At 44.3% G+C, this 20,632-nt stretch overlaps 1 protein-coding gene across 1 annotated transcript; it reads left to right on the forward strand.

Annotated features, from left to right (window-relative positions):
• The first annotated feature begins 1,043 nt into the window (after positions 1-1,043).
• Positions 1,044-15,534, forward strand: LOC115530238 (WD repeat domain phosphoinositide-interacting protein 1-like). The gene is given in 11 exon segments (XM_030339243.1): positions 1,044-1,551; positions 2,395-2,477; positions 3,795-3,961; positions 4,324-4,420; positions 4,574-4,671; positions 10,769-10,861; positions 11,361-11,431; positions 12,186-12,293; positions 13,880-14,183; positions 14,384-14,533; positions 15,481-15,534. Coding segments are annotated over 9 exon segments (822 nt in total). The 5' UTR covers positions 1,044-1,462; the 3' UTR covers positions 13,896-14,183; positions 14,384-14,533; positions 15,481-15,534.
• The last annotated feature ends 5,098 nt before the right edge of the window (positions 15,535-20,632 follow it).

Consider the following 20,632-nt stretch of genomic DNA (forward strand, 5'->3'; position numbering starts at 1 on the left):
TGATCCCCTTTGACTTTGAATGGGGACGGACGCGCAATGCATTGTGGATCCGTCCGTTCCGTTGGAGCCTTCGGCTCAGTCAAGAAGTTGAAAAATGTTCAACTTTTTCGGCAGCGACGGATCCGTCATCCAATCAGACCGCGTCTGCACATTTAAGCACTGTGACGCGACTCGGGCTCTGACGATACTGGAAAGCGGGAAAGCGGGTCATCTTGCATCGCAACAAGCAGGAAGAAGCGGGAAGAACCCGGCGAAGCGATTTGATTGGCTGACGGATGCCTCTGCAAAGAGGAAAATATCTTTCATCAATCGGCATGATGGTAAAGTTGTTTTTGCTTTGGTTACTCATGAAACTTCTTTCCATGATCATTTCCATGCTTTTAAAAAAACATCCCTGGGAAGATACTGGTTCTAGAAAGGGAGAGATTAAGACATTTCAAATGTTTTGATGTTCAAATGTCGACCAGGTTAGCTGATGGTGAGGAGATATTCACTGATTGACAACAAGCATTCTCCAGAATCGCTGCCTCCACCTTAAGTGGAAAATGGAATTCATAATGTGCCACCTATTAAGCTGCACTCATAGCCGTTTAGAATGTTTTCTGTTACTTTTAACTTAAGCCTCAATGCTGCACAATTTTTGGTACACTTTAATAAAAATGTGTAGTCATCAATGTTTTTTGGATTAATTGTCATCTGGAACATTTTGTGTTGTGAAATAGAAATATATATGTATAGGCTACTCCATTAAGGAGTTGAATATAAACTCCCATTAAGGAGTTCACATTTAAATTAACTCAAGGTGAGAGTTGAATTTTACCCCACATGGGATCAGTGTTTTAACTCCCAAAAGAGTTCAGTTTTCACTCCTGAAAAGGGTTAAAAGATCAACTCCCGGAAAAGAGTAATTTTAACCCTGTTAAAGTGTATTCGATGGTCTTACATATACACTTGGATTGAGTTGATTTTAACTCCATGTGAGTTTATTCCTGAGGCCCGAATTTGCTGTGTACCTGAATAACATTCCCTATGAATGGATGTACAAAAACAAGCCAAATCTGTATCTGATCCAATTAAAAGGGACGGTTATAAAATTGACCAATGGCATCGAAGAGCGACACAATTATTTTACTACCAGCGAATCGTACGGCGCAGCCGAGTGACGTATCGCAGTCAGCTGTTCTTGTTATGCTTTTTTTCCCTTCCTTTTTTTTTCATTTCCTACAGTCTGTTGTGCTCAAAAGACGGGATTTGTCATAATTTCTCAGTCGATACCAGCCTCCACTGCGTCTGAATCATCGTGCAAGGCGAGCTCGGATGAGGCTATTTCTCCAAAGGAGGTCGATCCCATTTCTTTCCAGCTGGATCAGTCTTCGGCCAAAATCGAGAAAATAGGTGCAGTCGGTCCCAGGCCTGCGATCCAGGCCCGAGGGAGAGAAGGAGGTCGCTGCTGGGAATCGGGATGGAGACCGCAGAGGGTTCCGATGGTACTAGCGGGCCGAGTGGACTGGCGCCCGGGCTTGGGTGCGCTTCGTTCAACCAGGATTCCACGTAAGGAATGCATTTTACGCTCATGAGGAGCTTCGGACCTCTAGGATTGTTGTTGGCTGCCCAGCAACAACAATCCTAGAGATCCGAAGCTAAATTGGTTATAAAAGCCGCTGTAATTCCAGAGCTGGTCCAAATTGATGAAAAGCCAACTCAAGTCAACTGTGTATAGTTGTTTTCGTCGATATTCTCTGAGTACGTTTACTTTAGTCTAACCAAATAAAGGTTTAAAACATGTTAAATGCTTGTAAAAAAAAAAGTAACCTTTGGCTAGTAATGACATCCTCTCAGGAAAGACTTTAGAACATGAGTTAACTGCATACCCAGGCACTTGGACAGTCAAAAGAAAAAAGAGCAAACGTCTGCAAAGTAGGCTACCCGTTGACTGCAAGCATTTATGAGTCAATAAAGTTTCCTCTCAAGGTGTATTCTTAGAAACGATTTGGTATTCCCGGAATAAAGAGATGTCAGACCATAACATTTCCGATGAAGAGATACAAAGTATAGGGCCTATAATAACATGTTTTGGCATAGACATGTCTACAGATTGCCACAGGTAGAAAGCTGAAATCTTCTCAAACATGCAGAGAAGTCTTCAGTGATGATGATAGTGTGAAACAGATGTTGTGACAAAAACAACTCGCACAGGTTTCAATAAACAAACCTAGCTTAGTCAGGTTTAGACCAAAACAGACATAGAATATTTCACAATAATGATAAAAGTGACATTTACCATGGGTACCCTAATGTGTGTGTTTGTGTGTCCATGTGAACATGTGATATGTGTGTTACATGGCAGAATGAGGAGACCTTTTGTACCGTTGTGTTTGTGCGTGTGTGTTGCAGCTCATTGGCTGTGGGCACGGGCATGGGCTACAAGCTGTACTCCCTGACCTCCGTGGAGAAGCTTGACTGCATCCATGAGAGTGGTGAGTGATGGACACATTTCTCCAGGCTGTGTGTGTGTGTGTGTGTGTGTGTGTGTGTGTGTGTGTGTGTGTGTGTGTGTGTGTGTGTGTGTGTGTGTGTGTGTGTGTGTGTGTGTGTGTGTGTGTGTGTTACCTCACCACAAGGAACAGATTATGTCATTCTATAAATGTATCTGTGAACATTAATGTTAATGCTTTAACTCGAATCGTCCTGTTTGACTGAGAAGGAATTCCTGTTTGGTGAAAATATTATTGACAAAATATGTCCGTCAGGGTCACTGGTTTTGATATTTAACTCTGAAAAGTCTACCTGTAATCAATCTATAGCAGACTGCCTAGCCCTTCGTTATGAAGCAGTTATAAAGTATCTGCTTAATACCCTGATCCAGATTGAGAGGACAAAGAAATGTCCTCTCAATAACGAAATGGTAGACCCTAGTTATGACATCACCTGATAAGGATCTAGCAGCACTAAGAAGAGATCCATTCATCTATCATTAGTCCTGCCTTAATCACATTGAATCAAAGTCACAACGTGTGACATTTCAACCAGCTCATAGCTTGTAGTTCCCTGGGGATATCTGTAATCAGTTCCGATGATATTTATTTTAAATAATTGCATCTATTGGTCCTTTTTGCTTCATTGAGATATCAAAAAAACTGGCCAGCCCGTACCTCTCGCTTTTGTTGACAATAATCTTGCTATAGACATTCCCAAAACTCTTCACACTCACCCCACCTAGCATGACGAGCTACGCTAGTTTATGACAGTTACAGTTACACAAGAACGGACAAAACAGTCATTTTGTTTAAGTCTCCCACCTACTAAGCGGATGGGGCAGCTAATGGTTGAATCTAGAGGCAGTTAAACACCATTATGTTGGCACAACCTAGTTAGTCCCTGAGGCATACACATATTGCTCCTCATCGCACTGATGACAGACTGATGATGTGGTCACACATCTTCAAGTTATTTAATGGACTGCCTTGAGCTATATTCCAAAAATATTTATCTAATTGTAATTTAAAAGCAGGTTCTCAAAGCACACATCTAAATCAGCAACACTTTATTCATTAAGGGTGTGTAAAGCTAACGTATTCACAGTGCAAAATTCAGATCACGTTTTACAATACCTTTTTGTAGTTCGTATCACAAAGACCAAAGTGCTGCTGCTAATGTTTAGGCTCATGGTAGGAGCCTTCACACAAAATGCGGAATCGGAACAACAATGTCCTTTAGGTTAAGCCAGGAGAGACTGTTGGGAGGTCTGATGGCGGGTTTTCCTGTGGTGCTCGTGCGGGCGTTTCTCCCAGCAGACAGCCCAGACGTCTTCATCGTGGAGCGTCTGTTCTCCAGCAGCCTGGTGGTGGTGGTGAGCACGGCCTTGCCCCGGCGCATGAACGTCTAGCACTTCAAGAAGGGCACGGAGATCTGCAACTACAGCTACTCCCACGACATCCTCGCCGTTCGGCTCAACCGACAGGTAGGCTCTGGTCAAGGGTCCCGCTGGTGAACAGCCAGAAACGTTTTCGACGAGCTGGAAGCATTCGCTTGTCTCAGTGACTCCACCTGCTATCAGCTGCTAAACATGTAGGCTATGTGGCTCTCAGGTGACCTGGATTGATTCCCACCCCTCTCTCTTTCAACCAACCAACCCAATTTCCTGTCATTCTCCATTTTGCTGCCCATTAAAAAAGCTACATAAAGAAATTTGAGGAGATATAAAAGATAAAGATATAAAACTAGTTTCAGCTAGGAAGGGTCTTCTTAATCACACGAGTGCAAGGCATGGGGAGTGTCTGTGTGTTGTCTTAAAGCCAACCTGTTGTCTGTTGTTCCTCACAGAGACTTGTGGTGTGCCTTGAAGAGTCTATTTACATTCACAACATCAAAGATATGAAGCTGCTGAAGACCCTCCTCAACACGCCGTCTAACCCGTCTGGTAGGTGCTAATAAATAAAAAATTGCAGCAGATTCTGTTGTGAAATGTATGGGTATTTTCTTACTTATTATTAATTATTTTGCTCCTACACCGGTGTTTACCGCCTTACCTTTCTTCTTCAGTTTTTAACTTTGTTTTCATCCTTGCATACAGGTCTATGCGCTCTATCTGTTAACCATTCCAACTCCTACCTGGCTCATCCTGGCAGTGCCACCATCGGGGAAATTGTAGTTTACGACGCCAACATCTTGGTAAGGCGAATAACGTTTGTTAATGCTTAATAGACTGAAATGGATGTAGGGGATTTGAAGGGCCACAGAGGTATGCAGCATCTCTTGCGTAAAGATCCAGTGTGTAAAATCTGCATCTAGCGATGAGGTTGCAACAGACGCTAGTTTAGGGTTGCCAAACCTCCCCAAACAACACACTTCCTTCTTCGAGAAATGCGGTGGCCTTTACTGGTCTGTGCTGGGCTGTGTGGTGCAAGGGGCCAGTTGTTGACTTCAACGTCAGCGTCGGGTAGCTGACTTTTAAGTGAGGTCGGTTCTGTGATAGATTCATGAATCCTATTGAGCTATTTAGTCTGCAAGTGTAGAGCTAAAAGTCAAAGCTTCCTCGAAAAGATCATTTGACATTGAATGCGTTCGTTCATTGCTTTTTCTTTTCTACGTCAATCAAATAATTACAAATCATGTGCGCATACCCCCGTACTTGAAAAGCTATGTTAATTTCGCACCAAACACCTAAATATGAATAAATAGGTTTCAGTAGTTTGATCAGTAACAATCTGATATATATGTTGTTGGAGATGGTGGAGGTAACAGACTTTTACGTTTCTCAACAAACAGTCCTATTATTGCATCACTAGTGGTCAACTGCATTCATACGCCTATAATTATCGCTATCTGATTTATGTATTGATCATTCATCTAGAAAACAGTCTGCGCTGCATGCCAATGAGGACTTAATATTTGACACTTGGATTTAAACATTTGTGACTCCATTCTAGTTGAATCCTCTAAATACATTCGACATTCTGGCGAATGGAAGGAGCATACTCATCTTCACTAGGCCATATTAGTTGTGACCAGGAGATAGTTAAGCTTCTTGGACAGTTGTATATAACACTGTGGTGTGTGGGGATGTGTGGAGCTCCGTCTTGCCAGGGGTTGATGCTGTCATCCCAGTCTGAGAGGAGGTTAAGCTCCTCGGAGACTTATAGCATAATGCTGCGGCTAATTATAATTCTACACAACGCCAGTGCAAACAAGTATAAGGGGTCGTAGCCAATAGGGTTAGCGCAACCAACTCCTCCCTAGAACTCTTAGCCCAAAACACATTTATTGGATTTAACGGAGTAACAGACAGTTTAAAAACGTGTTCTCTTCAGAGCTGTTTGTCCATTCTGCGCTGCTACAGAGACATAGCAATGCAACATGGCCGCCTCAACGGTGGAGGTCCTGCTGCCTGTGTAGCTCTGAAATGCTCTAATGCCAACACAACAATTCTTATTTCCGTGGGATTATATACACTAATTAAAAGACACATGAAGATGTATAATGTAGTCCATTTCCAAGTCTGTTTCACCAGATGCCACTTAATTCTATACCTTTTACTACTCCCAGTTCCCAATGCTGAAAGCAGTGGAAAAATAAGGATGCGTGTTTTCAGCTTGAGAGAACTAAAAGGAGAGACCATATAGGGTAATGACAAGGCAATAAGAGGTACAACGTGGTACTAGAACGAGTACTACTAGTTGAATGTATTGTCTGTGATGATAATGCAAAAAATCCTGATGAGTAAAGCGAGAGTATGTGCAGTTCTTACAATACCTACCAGTCTGCTATGAGGTGGGTGTTTAGCTCCATTTGATCCAATAATCGTTCTTATCCATCGGTCCTTCCCAGTAAAGGCGGCAACCGTATTGTTTCGACCGCCTTAAATGGGTTATGTTGACTGTATTGGATTACTGGCTCTCTTTATAAGACTTATTTGGCAAGTACTTTTGGGAGACGTGGCAGGGTTGATGGTTTCTGTTTTCACATTGTCGAGTCACGATTATTCTAGACCTCATGAGCTCCTTGGGGAGGCACCCTATTGTAAAGGCTCCAGTTCACAAAGCGGATTTCCCCTTCATACAATCCTGAGTTTTCCGAAAATCTCTCTCTCTCTCTCTATATATATATATATATATAGATATAGATATAGATATAGATATAGATATAGATATAGATAAAGATATAGAGATAGATAGATATATAGATATATAGATATATATATATATATAGTTTTAAAATTAATAAATTAAAACTAATTACAAGATGATTCGTGACTACCAAATATTCGATTTGAACACTATGATGTTGCATCATAGTGTTGATTGGGTTGAGAGTTACAGGACGGAGGGTTGGCGTTTAATTCAAACGGCTACGAGCCCTTTGTATGGAAGCATATATGTAGCAAAATTCATATGGCAATGCAATTCATTACATTATAGTCAGGACCACTTGGCTCAAGTAGAGCAGACATGAACGAGGAGACCCCCATGATCACAAAGGAAGAACAATATTTATTAAACTAACTACATACAACCGCAATCAGTAATGGGAAGCCAAACAAAAAGTGTAGTGCATATCAATGTGATGTATTGTAACGCAAAATAAGGTAATGATCGAGTCAGCCTTTCAGGGTCAGGCCGAGAGAGAGAGCGAGCCGACCGGAGGGGCTTCTTTTAACTCCCGTCCAATCAGCCCAGTCACGGACCTGGCACGGCCCGTAACACCAGCTCCCCTATTGGTGGGGGAGGGAACAACAGGCTATAACGACACGCGAGGGAGAGTTCACCATTCATTATGCAATTTAATAATGAATTTGAAAATACGTTATTCAAAGTGTATTTGAATATGCAATTGGACAATGAAATCCTCAGTTCAATTTGAAAAAGTTATAACAGCAATGATTTTGCAAAGAGTGTTGCAAACGATTACAGGGAAGCGTATCAGCGAATCACATCTGGGCGTAACTAAGTCAGTTCCTTCCTCGTTATTTCCTTGTTTATAAGTGTGTTCATGGTCCTGGTGATAACAAACAGGTTCAAGTTCAAACACCTTTATTTCCTACTATCCTTATGTTTTTATTCATGAGAAGCACATACAGTTTTGCCACTGTGTGTAAGGCTACGCTGCCCTCATCTAGAGCTGGTTTAACAGTACACAACGTTTAAAACTGAGCAAAGTCGAGGCCAACATACGGTTACAACGTCAATCAATAGTAAAGTATGTGATTAAAAAAAGTGATGTTCCGCCGTGTTCATGCGTGTCACTAGTAAACCATACGTCACCAACTGGGCAACGGTCAAAACCTGCCCCCAGTTGCAGAACGGGAGTAGAATCATAAGAGCGCCAAGAGGTGTCGTTCTCAGCACCTCATGGGGGGCAATTCGCCGCCCGATCACTCTGATGACTACTAACCATGTAAATAGTTTTGTAAATAAACTTCAAAAGCTTTTCAAATCTTATTTGGTGCCTTGTTGGTCCCTAATGTGCAAAGTAAACAAGGTGCAAGTAAATAAGGTGCAAAGTGATAGTTAAAAAATATTGGATGCACACGTAAGCTAGCTGTTCGTATCTACGTGCCCCACTTTACGGAGGAGTATACGCCGGCCTTTATGCCTTGTGCACACTGCATGCGTCCGTCGACGGAAGGCCGAGGTCGTGTCTGACATATAGGGGCTAGTCTCTGTAGACGCATACTGCAGCCAATCAAATCGCTTCCCGCTACAAAGCCGATGTGTGGATGTGAATACAAAAGATGACACCAACAACCGGTGACTCAAAAGAATAGTCATTCCACATTTCTTTATTTTTTTTTTAAAGAAATGTGTTTTCCTGCTTCTTCATGCTGGTTATTGGAAAAATGGATCCAGTAGACGCGTGGAGTGTATTTGCATAACCGCGATCTGATTGGCTGACGGATCCGCCGCGGCCTGAAAAGTTTAACAATTTCAACTTATTGACGCAGGCCATGGACGGACGGACCCACAATGCACTTCGCGGTGGTGCTATGCTTTTCCTTTTGAATAAAAGCACTCATAAATGTGACAACATTTTATTCTATTTTTATTGTTATAACTTTTTCGAATTGAATTGAGGATTTTATTGTCACTTTGCAAATTAAAATACACTTTGAATAACGTATTTTCAAATGACATTATTAAATTGCATAATGAATTGTCCATTGCATAATGTCATGACTTATTGAATTGCAAATTGCAAATTGCATTGCCATTTAATGTTGCTATATGTGCTTCCATACAATTGTCAATACACAATCCCATGCAAATGTACGTTTTTTACAGACATTTGTACACCATGACTCTCTTTTGCCACTTAGTGGTGAAAGAGGAAAGTGGTTCTTGGCAGGTTATTTATTTATTGTAGTTAATCTAATTCAAAACGTTTCATGGGCGAGACTAAAATACATTCTCCGTCTTGCGCACTTCTTCTTTCCTTTGCTCTGTTCCTACAAGAACCTGCTTCCTCTTGAAGGGGACAAACCGGCCGCACACACCCCCCCTTAAAATAGAAAATGTATTTATAGTGCCTCAATTCAAATTGATTCGCCACTCCTTCTCTAAGGTGCTGTGTATAGGAATGTTATTGCTATTTAACGCATTTATTTTTGCTCATTTGTTAAAAAATGTCTGAGCCATCTGTCAGCTGTTAGTGAGCGAAACGTGGTGTGAGAATATCTGTTTTCAGGTGGACTGCACCTGCCTCTGTTTGAGACAACGTAGATGTTGATACCACTCGTGGGTCACTTCTGACCATTCAGGGCATCTCTCACGGACAGTCACGGGCGCAATGCTACGCGTAATAATAATAATCATAAAAATGTATTTTATATAGCGCCTTTCAGGATGCTCAAGGTCGCTTCACAAGACTGGGCGGTAGCGTGTGTGTGTAGGTGAGGGTGTGTGTGTAGGTGAGGGTGTGTGTGTGTTGGTGAGGGTGTGTGTGTAGGTGAGGGTGTGTGTGTGGGTGAGGGTGTGTGTGTAGGTGAGGGTGTGTGTGTAGGTGAGGGTGTGTGTGTGGGTGAGGGTGTGTGTGTGGGTGAGGGTGTGTAGGTGAGGGTGTGTGTGTGGGTGAGGGTGTGTGTGTGGGTGAGGGTGTGTGTGTGGGTGTGTGTGTGGGTGAGGGTGTGTGTGGGTGTGTGTGTGGGTGAGGGTGTGTGTGTGGGTGAGGGTGTGTGTGTAGGTGAGGGTGTGGGTGAGGGTGTGTGTGTGGGTGAGGGTGTGTGTGTGGGTGAGGGTGTGTGTGGGTGTGTGTGTGTGTGTGGGTGAGGGTGTGTGTGTGGGTGAGGGTGTGTGTGTGGGTGAGGGTGTGTGTGTGGGTGAGGGTGTGTGTGTAGGTGAGGGTGTGTGTGTGGGTGAGGGTGTGTGTGTGGGTGAGGGTGTGTGTGTGGGTGAGGGTGTGTGTGTAGGTGAGGGTGTGTGTGTGGGTGAGGGTGTGTGTGTGGGTGAGGGTGTGTGTGTGGGTGAGGGTGTGTGTGTGGGTGAGGGTGTGTGTGTAGGTGAGGGTGTGTGTAGGTGAGGGTGTGTGTGTAGGTGAGGGTGTGTGTAGGTGAGGGTGTGTGTGTAGGTGAGGGTGTGTGTGTGGGTGAGGGTGTGTGTGTGGGTGAGGGTGTGTGTGTGGGTGAGGGTGTGTGTAGGTGAGTGAGTGAGAGTGCAAAATGCGCAAGACGCTGGGCGGGGTCGTGGGTCAGAGGCCCTAGGCCTCAGAGAGAAGGTGTGCTTTCGTGTACTTTTTGAAAGTCTCCATGGAAGGGGCACAGTGGATGTTGTGGGGGAGCTGGTTCCACAGAGTGGGACTATTATAGGGACTATGGCGTACCAGGGCACACCGCAGAAGTGTGTGTGTGTGTGTGTGTGTGTGTGTGTGTGTCGGGACGCCCCTCGGGACCAACCGGGCTCTCAGCCCGGTCCGACCCGGGCCACTCGGTTAAGTCCCGCACAGTTTGGTACGAGTTCAGCCTTCACCCTTTAGTTTAATTATTAGTTTTACGAGCGAGTCAGGGCCCGGTAAACGAGCTCTGTACTGACACCGAGGATCTGTGTCAGCCAGGGGGGTCCGCGGATTAGTAGTAGTCGCAGATTACACCGGCTGACGAGATGGTAACTGCGCGATCAAACTCGTAATACGGTGATTTACATCAAGTCACTGTGACGGCAAGTTTTGATTTTGGAAATGAGGTGAGTTTGGAAAGCTAAGAAGCGGTGACATTCGTCTCGACAGCTGGAGCTCATCTCCCCCGTGATGCCTGTCTTCTCTGTGTGTGTCCCCCCCTCAGAGCACCGTCACTATGATCCCCGCCCACGACACCCCGCTGGCCGCGCTGGCCTTCAACGCTCAGGGCACCAGGCTGGCCAGCGCCTCCGAGAGGGTACGACATCGTGCCGCGACGCACCAGACACGCCTGATAGACCTTATATACCCAACGCGCATAACATGTGTAGCATGCATTACGTGCATAACGTACCGTCCGCCTTGTAATAGAATTGCCAAAGTCATATTTTGGAGAGTTGAAAGATTTACTTAGACTTGCTGCATTTGAATGAAGTTAAAATCCCATCACAAAAACTGTACTTTGGGAAAGTAAGTTTAATCACTTTGTGTGAAATTGAATATCAAAACCAAGCAAATGTTCTTCTTTACTGTCGTGACCACCTACTTGAGAATGTGAAAACCTATCCATCCCTGGCACATACCATATTTCGTCTTCTTCATTCCCGGTTTTGGGCCCACAAGTACAAAGGTTTAACATCAAATAGCTAAAGACACACACAGGCCAAAGCAAGCTCTGTAATGATCTGAATAATTCAGACCTAAACGTTGTTTAGGTTCACAGCATCTACTCATCACGTATCACTTTCACCGTCTAGGGCACGGTCATCCGGGTCTTCTCCATTCCTGACGGCCAGCGTCTGTTTGAGTTCCGGAGGGGCATGAAGAGGTAAGCACACAGACCGATCCAGTAAACCCTATTCCTTAAGCACGTGCACACTGACCATTATACCCCTCTGGCCCACAACATGTTTTTTGTAATAATAGTTTAATTGTTTTGGCTTTGATTCTGCTGTTGTTTAAGGAAAAATAACTCCAAATATGCTAATGACAGTGACAGGCTAGTTATATTGTTACAGTTAAAAAAAGATCCCTACAGAGAAATACAACTTTTTTCTTTACCTTGTGGCTGGTCTATTTGTTATTGTTTGGACAGCAGCAAGTGCGTCTAGTGTTATCTCATAAGATATGGGTGAAGGACAGTTGAGACGGTAAGGACAATAGCAATGTTTCCTGTGAGAAAACAAGATTTCAGAGCAAGACTTCCTGCTGAGCGAGGCATGGTTGGACAAAATAACAAACCATATAAATAAGCACTTCTTTTGTGGATTACAGAGGCAGTGTTCTCACTGGACCAATTAAAAAATAATAATAAAACATAGAAAAAATCCCCAAATACTAATTTAACACCATTAGATAGACAAAAGCATGGCGAATGGTGTGAGTATTTTTACCATTATTTAATATTATTTAGGTCCAAGTATATGAGATAGTCCAAGGGATTCTTGTGGGCAAGAGAGAACTATTGCCACTTGACTGTGTGTAATGTGTGTGTGTGTGTGTGTGTGTGTGTGTGTGTGTGTGTGTGTGTGTGTGTGTGTGTGACTGTGTGTGTGTGTGACTGTGTGTGTCTCTTTCTGCAGGTACGTCAACATCAGCTCCTTGTCCTTCAGTCCTGACGGCCAGTTCCTCTGCACCTCAAGCAACACAGAGACGGTTCACATCTTCAAACTGGAACAACTTGGAATAACGTAAACAGACACACAAACACAGACAGGCACACGCACACAGACAGAGGCACACAACCCGGGGCGTGGCCAGGACATTATTACTGTAATATTTATTCATAATGTCAAAATATAACACTCAAGAGACACAGAGAGTAAGAATAGGAAGTCAGAGTTAATTTATTGTGCATATATTTCATCTTTCTTTAGACCGTTTCCTTTCAGAACTTTTTACATTTATTTTTTTCTGATTGGGGGGGCTGCAGACAACAAAGTAGCGTCTTCCCTCTGAAGAGCACATTAATAGTTAAACAGTAAACCATTGAAAAATGGACATAGAATCTTCTAGTGACATGGCAGCTTTATTTACAGAGCAGCTTTCACACACGAGGCGGACTCAAAGTGCTTCACATAGAAACATCGTCCTACAATACAGTGAAATAATAAAAGGAGATAGATACGTTTAGATATAGCATTGAGCTAAAGCAAACGTACAACTAATTGAAGTAATAAAATAAAATAGACCCGTGAAAGAAAACAAAGGCAAAGTAAGAAAAATGTAAGTGCGATGTGTTTATGACTTAGCAGAAAGCCATAGCAAACATAAAGGTCTTCAGTCTCATTTTAAGGCCCAATCCCATTTCTACCCCTTACCCCTTCCCCTTACCCCTTCAAAACAAGGGGGAGGGGTAAGGGGTAGAAATGGGATTGGGCCTAAAAGCGTCAGAGTCTGGGCCAAGCCTTAACCCCTCTGGGGACAGACCCGGTACACCGCATGGCTTTCTTGCCAACTCTGCAGTCAGAGCGACGCCGCGGTCCTCAGTGTAACATCGCCTCTTCCCTCCCCCGTGTCCGCAGCGGGGAGCAGGCGTCCCCCACTTCCTACCCCCATTTAATTTAATATGTGTATAGATTATTTAATTTTTATCACTATCCACTATCTATGTTCTAGAAATGGGAAAGCTAATAAAACACCTAGTGCGTGTGCTCTTTATAATCTTTTTATTTAATTTAATGCTGCATTTTGTATTTTTTGTGTCTGTATTTTATGTCTGCCATTACTGTATTTTATGTGTCAGGTCCATGGAGCAAGAGAGAGAGCGAGAGAGAGAGAGAGAGAGAGAGAGAGAGAGAGAAGCACAATAAATAGTTATAATAAAAAATATAAAGTTTTAAAAATTGAGATAAGGACAAATTGCATGTTGTGCATTGCATTTCAGAGAGCACCACAGTAGATAGTGATTACAATTAAAAAATATATATACATTTTAAATTAAATTGAATTCAGCAGTGCAACCATACTGTGACACCACATGTAGCAGCGTTGTTGCACGTAGGAAGTGGGGGTAGGGTGCGGAGTATATATTTAAGTAAATAAATAAAATAAATAAGCAAAACACAATATTGCACATTGTATTTTTCAGTTGTTCTCTGTTAATGCCATCAGTCGCACTGCTGCAGGGAAGAAGCTATTGAAGAATCTTGTTGTGTGTGTGATGACACTGTCCGCTCTACTGTGTCTGAGTCTGTATTTACAATGTTAGTTATTGAGTAGAGGGTGAGCTGGGTGGAGGGAGTCTCTAATGATTCTCACTGCCCTTTTCCGACAGCGCTGACTGTAAATAAAGTCCATGGAGGGAAGTGTGGTCCCAGTAATCCTCTCAGCTGTCTTTATGACCCTTTGGAGTGCCCTCCTCTCTGCCTGTGTAACGGGTTGCTTCAAACTACGGGACAGAAAGTAACGCGGTCTTTTCAAACCGAGTGGTACCGCCGAAAAGACTGGCTGTGTGGCTGTGCTACGAGAAATCGCCTTTTCTACTACATAACAATTGGGTTCATATATTTGTAAATCTGACTCTGAAAAGGTCAGTGCCTCACCAGCCACGGGCCTCACTACACGTCTCTGATACCTATGTATGTTGTGTCTTGATATTCAATGAAAAATAATATTTTTTGTGTTGTCATGCGTCCGTGAGTCTGTGTGTCAACTGAAGACATCTGATAAGAGTGTCTTCACTCTAATAAGTGTCAACTGTCACTTCCTGACACTGATGATATCAGATTTGCAGGCTGACGACTGCTCAGAATTAAAACATGCGACGTGTTTTTTCCAGCTGATATATCAGAGCCGACTCCTGAGAGCAGACGTATCTGAAGCTGTCAGGGAGGAACCATGGCTACCATCTCTGAACCGGACCCTGGACTCTCTGAGGAACCTGGGGACGCGTCTTTGGACCGGAGGGAGCGCAGGAAGAGAGGATCTGGTAGGTGCCCTTTTGAGAGGATTTAAAATAAATAAAATGCATTTTCATATTCATACGTTTAAAATGTACTTTTTAGAAAAAGTTTTAAGTCAAATAGGCCGATCTGATGAACCAGTGACCGTATAGACAGATTTATTCTCCTAAATAAAGACATGTGTGTGTTTGAGACAAAAAGCTCGTATTTACCTTACTTGACGTGAGATTACGCCCATGAGTTACGGACTATTGATAGGCATCTCAAGTAGTTGTGTGTTTCATGTTATATGTCCGTTATATACGTGGAACAGAGTGCAGAGTAACTTTAGGGAGCAGAGCACAAGTTTAGTTTTTTCATCACTTATTATTAAGGGTAGTGCAACGTAACATTAGATTGACAATGGTTTTGTTTAATCAACAATTTTGTGTTTTAATAATGGTGGCTCATTTAACTGAAGCAATATCAGGTGAACTTATGAATTTAACATAATTCTATAAAGTTTGTCATTAATATGAACATATCTCAAATTATCCCACAATACATGTCCTCATATTTTCTGCGTGGGCCGATGTGAAAGACCCTGGTGACACGCAGGCCACATGTTGTCCCCCCTCCATTACTGTGTTTGTACGTATGTGATTCTGTGTGATAACATTTATGCTAGAGACCAGTTCTTGCTCTGCTTAAGTGTGCTCTAAACACGAGTCATCACTTAGTGAGGTGTTCTCAGTAGAGGTCTTCAGGTGTTTCTTCAAGACGGGGAGGGATTCTGCAGACCGTAGTGAGTCTGGACTGTGAATGACAGCCACGCAGTATGAATATATCAGTGTGACAGTACTCTGTGTGTCCGTGTGCTTGAGTGCGTTCGTGAGTCTGTGTGCAGTAGAAGAAAAACATTTCCTTACTCTGATGGTATCGGAGTGCACGCTGATAATTGGTCAGAATGAAAACAAGTGACGTTGTTTTTCAGCTGGTAGAGCAAAGAAGAAGGCTAAGTCCAGACGCCGGGGAAGCCATCAGAGAGTAACAATGGTCACCATCTCTGAACCGAACCCTGGGCTCTCTGAGGACCCTGAGGACACGTCTTTGGACCGGGAGGAGACCAGGAAGAGAAGATTTGGTAGGTGCCCCTTTATACAGAATTTAAAAGAAATAATCCAGTCCAAAACAATGATCCAAAAAAGTATGATTTCCTCCAAATACATTTAAGATTTATGTTTGCAAAACTTTTTTAGCCGAAGTGACCGTGTGTGTGTGTGTGTGTGTGTGTGTGTGTGTGTGTGTGTGTGTGTGTGTGTGTGTGTGTGTGTGTGTGTGTGTGTGTGTGTGTGTGTGTGTGTGTGTGTGTGTGTGTGTGTGTGTGTGTCCTACCCCTGAACAGCTCTATGGTTTCACATCACTGTCATTGTGAGCATCGGACTGCTGAGTATTCTTCTCATCTCCCTGCGCTTCAGTGAGTCTAAATCATATCCTCCTAAACAGAATAACAATACAGTATAATCATATCATTGATTGTATTAATTTAATAGCAATGATAATGTTAAATATTGTTTTTGTTAGATTTAGTGATAATAATAGGGTTAGCATACATACACCGCACACACACACATAAACACAGCATACACACACACAAACAATCCACACGCACGTGCACGAACACACACGCACATGCACACACACTGCACACACGAGTGTGCTGATGCAGACGTTTCAAGACAAGGGCAGCGCAGGACACCGCATACACACACCACACACACATGCACACACGCACGCACACACATGCACGTGCATAAACTCACTGCACACGCGCGGATGCAGATGTTTCAAAACAACGGCAAGATTGAGATAACAGCCCCGCCGTCGACACACTCTCCCACCTGAGCCTTATGTCCATCATAGACACTTTTTTGCAAAACGTTATTTTTCTTTAAACATTATCCACCCCATTGAGCCTCCCGAAATGTCTTGTGATATTGAAATCCCCCCTCGCCCCTGCCGACTGTATTAGTTGTTTTATTTTTCTTACGTTTTATGTGTAGGCTATGTGTGACTGTAGGCTACTGCTGCCTCTCTTGGCCAGATCACTTGAAGAGATGTTTAATCTCAATGACGCATTCTTCTGTTAACAATAAAAAAACATCTCTCACGTCAGGTAGCCAATGTTCAATCTGTAATCTTGCCCTCACAACCCCCCCCCTCCCCCCCCCCCCCCCCTTCCCCACACAAGCCCGTGCTTTAGTTCACTATAGTTAGGTAGGTTGCTGCCTTAGCTGTTAGCTGATGGCGATGAGTTCTGCCCGTTCTGCCTCCGTGCTGTCTGCGGTCAAACCAAAACAAACTATAGTGTCAGCGGCCGCACTTATCCCGCCTCTTGCGAACTTAGGCCCCGTCCACACGAAGCCGAAACGGGCGAAACCGTTACGGTTTCGATCTATCCGGTTTCGAAGTATCTCCGTAAAGACGAAGCCAAGCGAAACCGGATAGATCTGTAGAAACGCTGTAGTAAACATTCCAGGCCCATAAGGGGCGCTGCTTCTGGTACACAAATCCAGAAGAAGAAGAGGCGAGCATGCGCATAAAGGCTGCCCCCCGAACCACTAACAACACAAACAAACAGCTATTCTACGATGGCGAACTAGATTCTCAATAAATAATGGCTTAGCAACCCAACAAGGGACATGATATGCTGCAGAACGATTACAAGCTTGTAGTCCGCCATCATCTTTTTTGTTGTGATTTCTGAGACTCCGCGGGCTTAAGAGCCATTGGCTAGGAGGTCGAGGGGTGGGGCGATGACGTCATGGTTTGCGGTTTCAGTCGGTTTCAGGCGTCCACACGAAACCAAAACAAAACCGGATAGATTTGAAACCACCTCCGAGGGTGGTTTCAGAAGTTTGCGGTTTCGGTCAGCGGATTCGCCGGCTTCGTGTGGACGGAAGGCCGAACCGTACAAGACCTTTGCGGTTTCGCCATGAAATCGGCTTCGTGTGGACGGGGCCTTAGACCATACGTCATATCCCGCCCCTTGCAGGCCCACCCCCCTTGATTCTACGGATGTCTGAACGACATCGATGTCCGCATATAAAGCATCAAGTGTGAATCACCCTCGGGGTCTAATCTTATGATATACAAATGCTGCGAACTTAAAATTATTATGCTTGCTTCATAAAGTAAGAAGAAGATGATCATGCTTGCTTCATTACGTTATGGGTGAACCAATATGTTGGTTCACCCATGTATGTACGCAAACGCATACATAGAGCGCAAGTACACAGATACACACCGCATCCACACACACCGAACACACACACCGCACACATACGCAGCTGTGCACAAACATACACGAAAGCACACACACACACACGCACACACACCGCTTGCCAATACAACGGCAGCGACACACTCGCCCAGGTAAGAGGTAATGTTTTTAACCGTAATGGCTCCGCCATCGACACACGTGCAGGTAAGAACACACACGCTCGTTGTTGGCTCGTTGGTTCGCAAACCGGTTCAAATGAACGAGTCTTTAGGACGAATGAACCGAACCGGTTCGTCTCTCTCGTTCGTTCGGACGTCTCGTTCACCATTCGATTCACCAGAAACTCGACTGAATGAACGAACGAGTTTCCGGTAGCACTAACTCCACTGAGTCTGACTGACTCAGCTGAGAACCGCGCAATGGCGTGCATTACCTGATGCGATTCACCGCTACCGGAAACTAGGCTCATTCGCGAACGACTCCTCCATCTCCTCCACTGAGCTGGGAGGAGTCGTTCGCGAACCGTTTGTTCGCTCAGCCTGGTTTCCGGTAGCGGTAAATCGCATCAGGTAATGGACGCCATTGCACGGTTCTCAGCTGAGTCAGTCAGACTCAGTGGAGTTAGTGCTACCGGAAACTCGACTGAACGAACAAACTGACGAACGATTCACGAACGACTCCTCTCGGCGAACTGAGTCACGCGAACGGGGTCACGTAAACGAATCATTAAGTCCACCACTAACACGCACGCGCACACACCGCAGCGACACACGCCCAGGTAACACGTTATGTTTTCAAACATAACGGCTCCGTCATCGACACACGCGCCCAGGTAAGAACACACACGCACACACCGCGACTCGCCCAGGTTAGACGTTATGTTTTTAAACATCTTACTGCTATAGAATAGCAGGCCTGTCGCACAAGTGAAGGTGCGTCCACACCAAACGCGAAGGGGCGACATGACTCCATACAAATTCAACGTAGAGACGCGAATCGGGCAGATTTTTTGCTAGAAAAATCCTGCTACAAGATTTGATTTGTAGCGCCCTGCACCGGCGAGCGCGTTCATGAGGATTTGCAATGCGACACTTTAGCTGTTTCCCGAAGTGAAGGCTGCAGCCTTTCACTCGAGTTCAAATATTTGAACTTTGCCGCGACATTCGTGTGATGACAGCCAATCAGCATTCAACAGCGTGGCCACTGAGTGACATAACGTAACAGCCAATCAGCATTCAACAGCGTGGCCACTGAGGGACGTAACGTAACAGCCAATCAGCATTCAACAGCGTGGCCACTGAGGGACGTAACGTAACAGCCAATCAGCGTTCAACAGCGTGGCCACTGAGGGACGTAACGTAACAGCCAATCAGCGTTCAACAGCGTGGCCACTGAGGGACGTAACGTAACAGCCAATCAGCATTCAACAGCGTGGCCACTGAGGGACGTAACGTAACAGCCAATCAGCGTTCAACAGCGTGGCCACTGAGGGACGTAACGTAACAGCCAATCAGCGTTCAACAGCGTGGCCACTGAGGGACGTAACGTAACAGCCAATCAGCTTTCAACAGCGTGGCCACTGAGGGACATAACGTAACAGCCAATCAGCGTTCGTCAGCGTGGCCACTGAGTGACATAACGTAACAGCCAATCAGCTTTCAACAGCGTGGCCACTGAGGGACGTAACGTAACAGCCAATCAGCGTTCAACCGGCCAACCGTTCCCCGCAGTGCCGTCCGGGGTGAACCGCAGCATGGAGGAGAAAAGGATTGTCGTCGTTTGCACTCCCGGAGCTCTATATCTGATAGTGTATAATATTATATAATTTAATGTGTTATATTACGGCCAAAAGCTGTGTGAGCCTCCGGATGGCCGTTGCGCGTAGGGATTGGGCTTCGAGGGGTTTGTTTACTGGCGTTGCTATGGTTACCGGTCTTGCGCGTTCCAACGGTTTAGCGGTGGTATCTAATAAATCGCTGTCTGATCAATACTTCATTCACTGCCTCTTCCGTGGTCATTACGATATTATGGGCCGACTGCGTCCTGTTCTCCGCCGTCCCTCGCTCTTCCCCAACAGGTAGAGACATGCTACGGTGGTTATCTCGGCCGTGGTTGACAATGAATTGGCATGAAGCTCCGTTGGCGGGCAAAAGATGCTTGATTCATGACGTAGAGAGGAAATTATTATGCTTGCTTCATTACGTTATAGCTGAACTTGAATGTTATACGTTGTAACATTATAGGCAATATGTTATTATATTATGTGCTCAGAAATGTGTTCCATTATCGACTGGGGTTTCCACATTATAGCTATGGGTTTAATTACAACTAGAGGTTGAGTTTGCAATGCGCGCGCTCAACCTGGAATGATAGCAATGATAATGATCATTATTGTATTTGTTAGAATTTGTGTTAGGCCTACTAATATGAATAATTGTAACAATAGCAATAATGATATTGATAACTGTAGTTATTGCTATTTTAATTAGTATTAATATTATGGACTTTGTGTTTGGTTGGCTGTGGGTCCTCTGATGTTTAAAGACGATGTCGTTCTGTTTTAGAGCTCATATCTTCTGTATTCCTCTGTCCTGTCCTAGACTCACCGTCACCCTGGATAGAGGGGAGAGAGAACTTACTGGATGAACTCGGTGAGGGTTTTATCAAAGTTATTAAATCAATCGCGTCATTAACATTCATTTCAAAAACACCCTCTGCTTCTGTGATTCATATTGTGGTCTACTAAGGTCAGGTTTCTATTGTCGTCTATTAAGGTCATGCTTCTATGTGGTCTGTTAAGGTCAGGTCTCAGGGTTGTGTGTCCGTAACCAAGACCGTAAGATAAGCAGTTCTCTGTTTGTTC

Source organism: Gadus morhua, chromosome 2 (assembly GCF_902167405.1).
Source record: "Gadus morhua chromosome 2, gadMor3.0, whole genome shotgun sequence".
Taxonomy (NCBI): Eukaryota; Metazoa; Chordata; class Actinopteri; order Gadiformes; family Gadidae; genus Gadus; species Gadus morhua.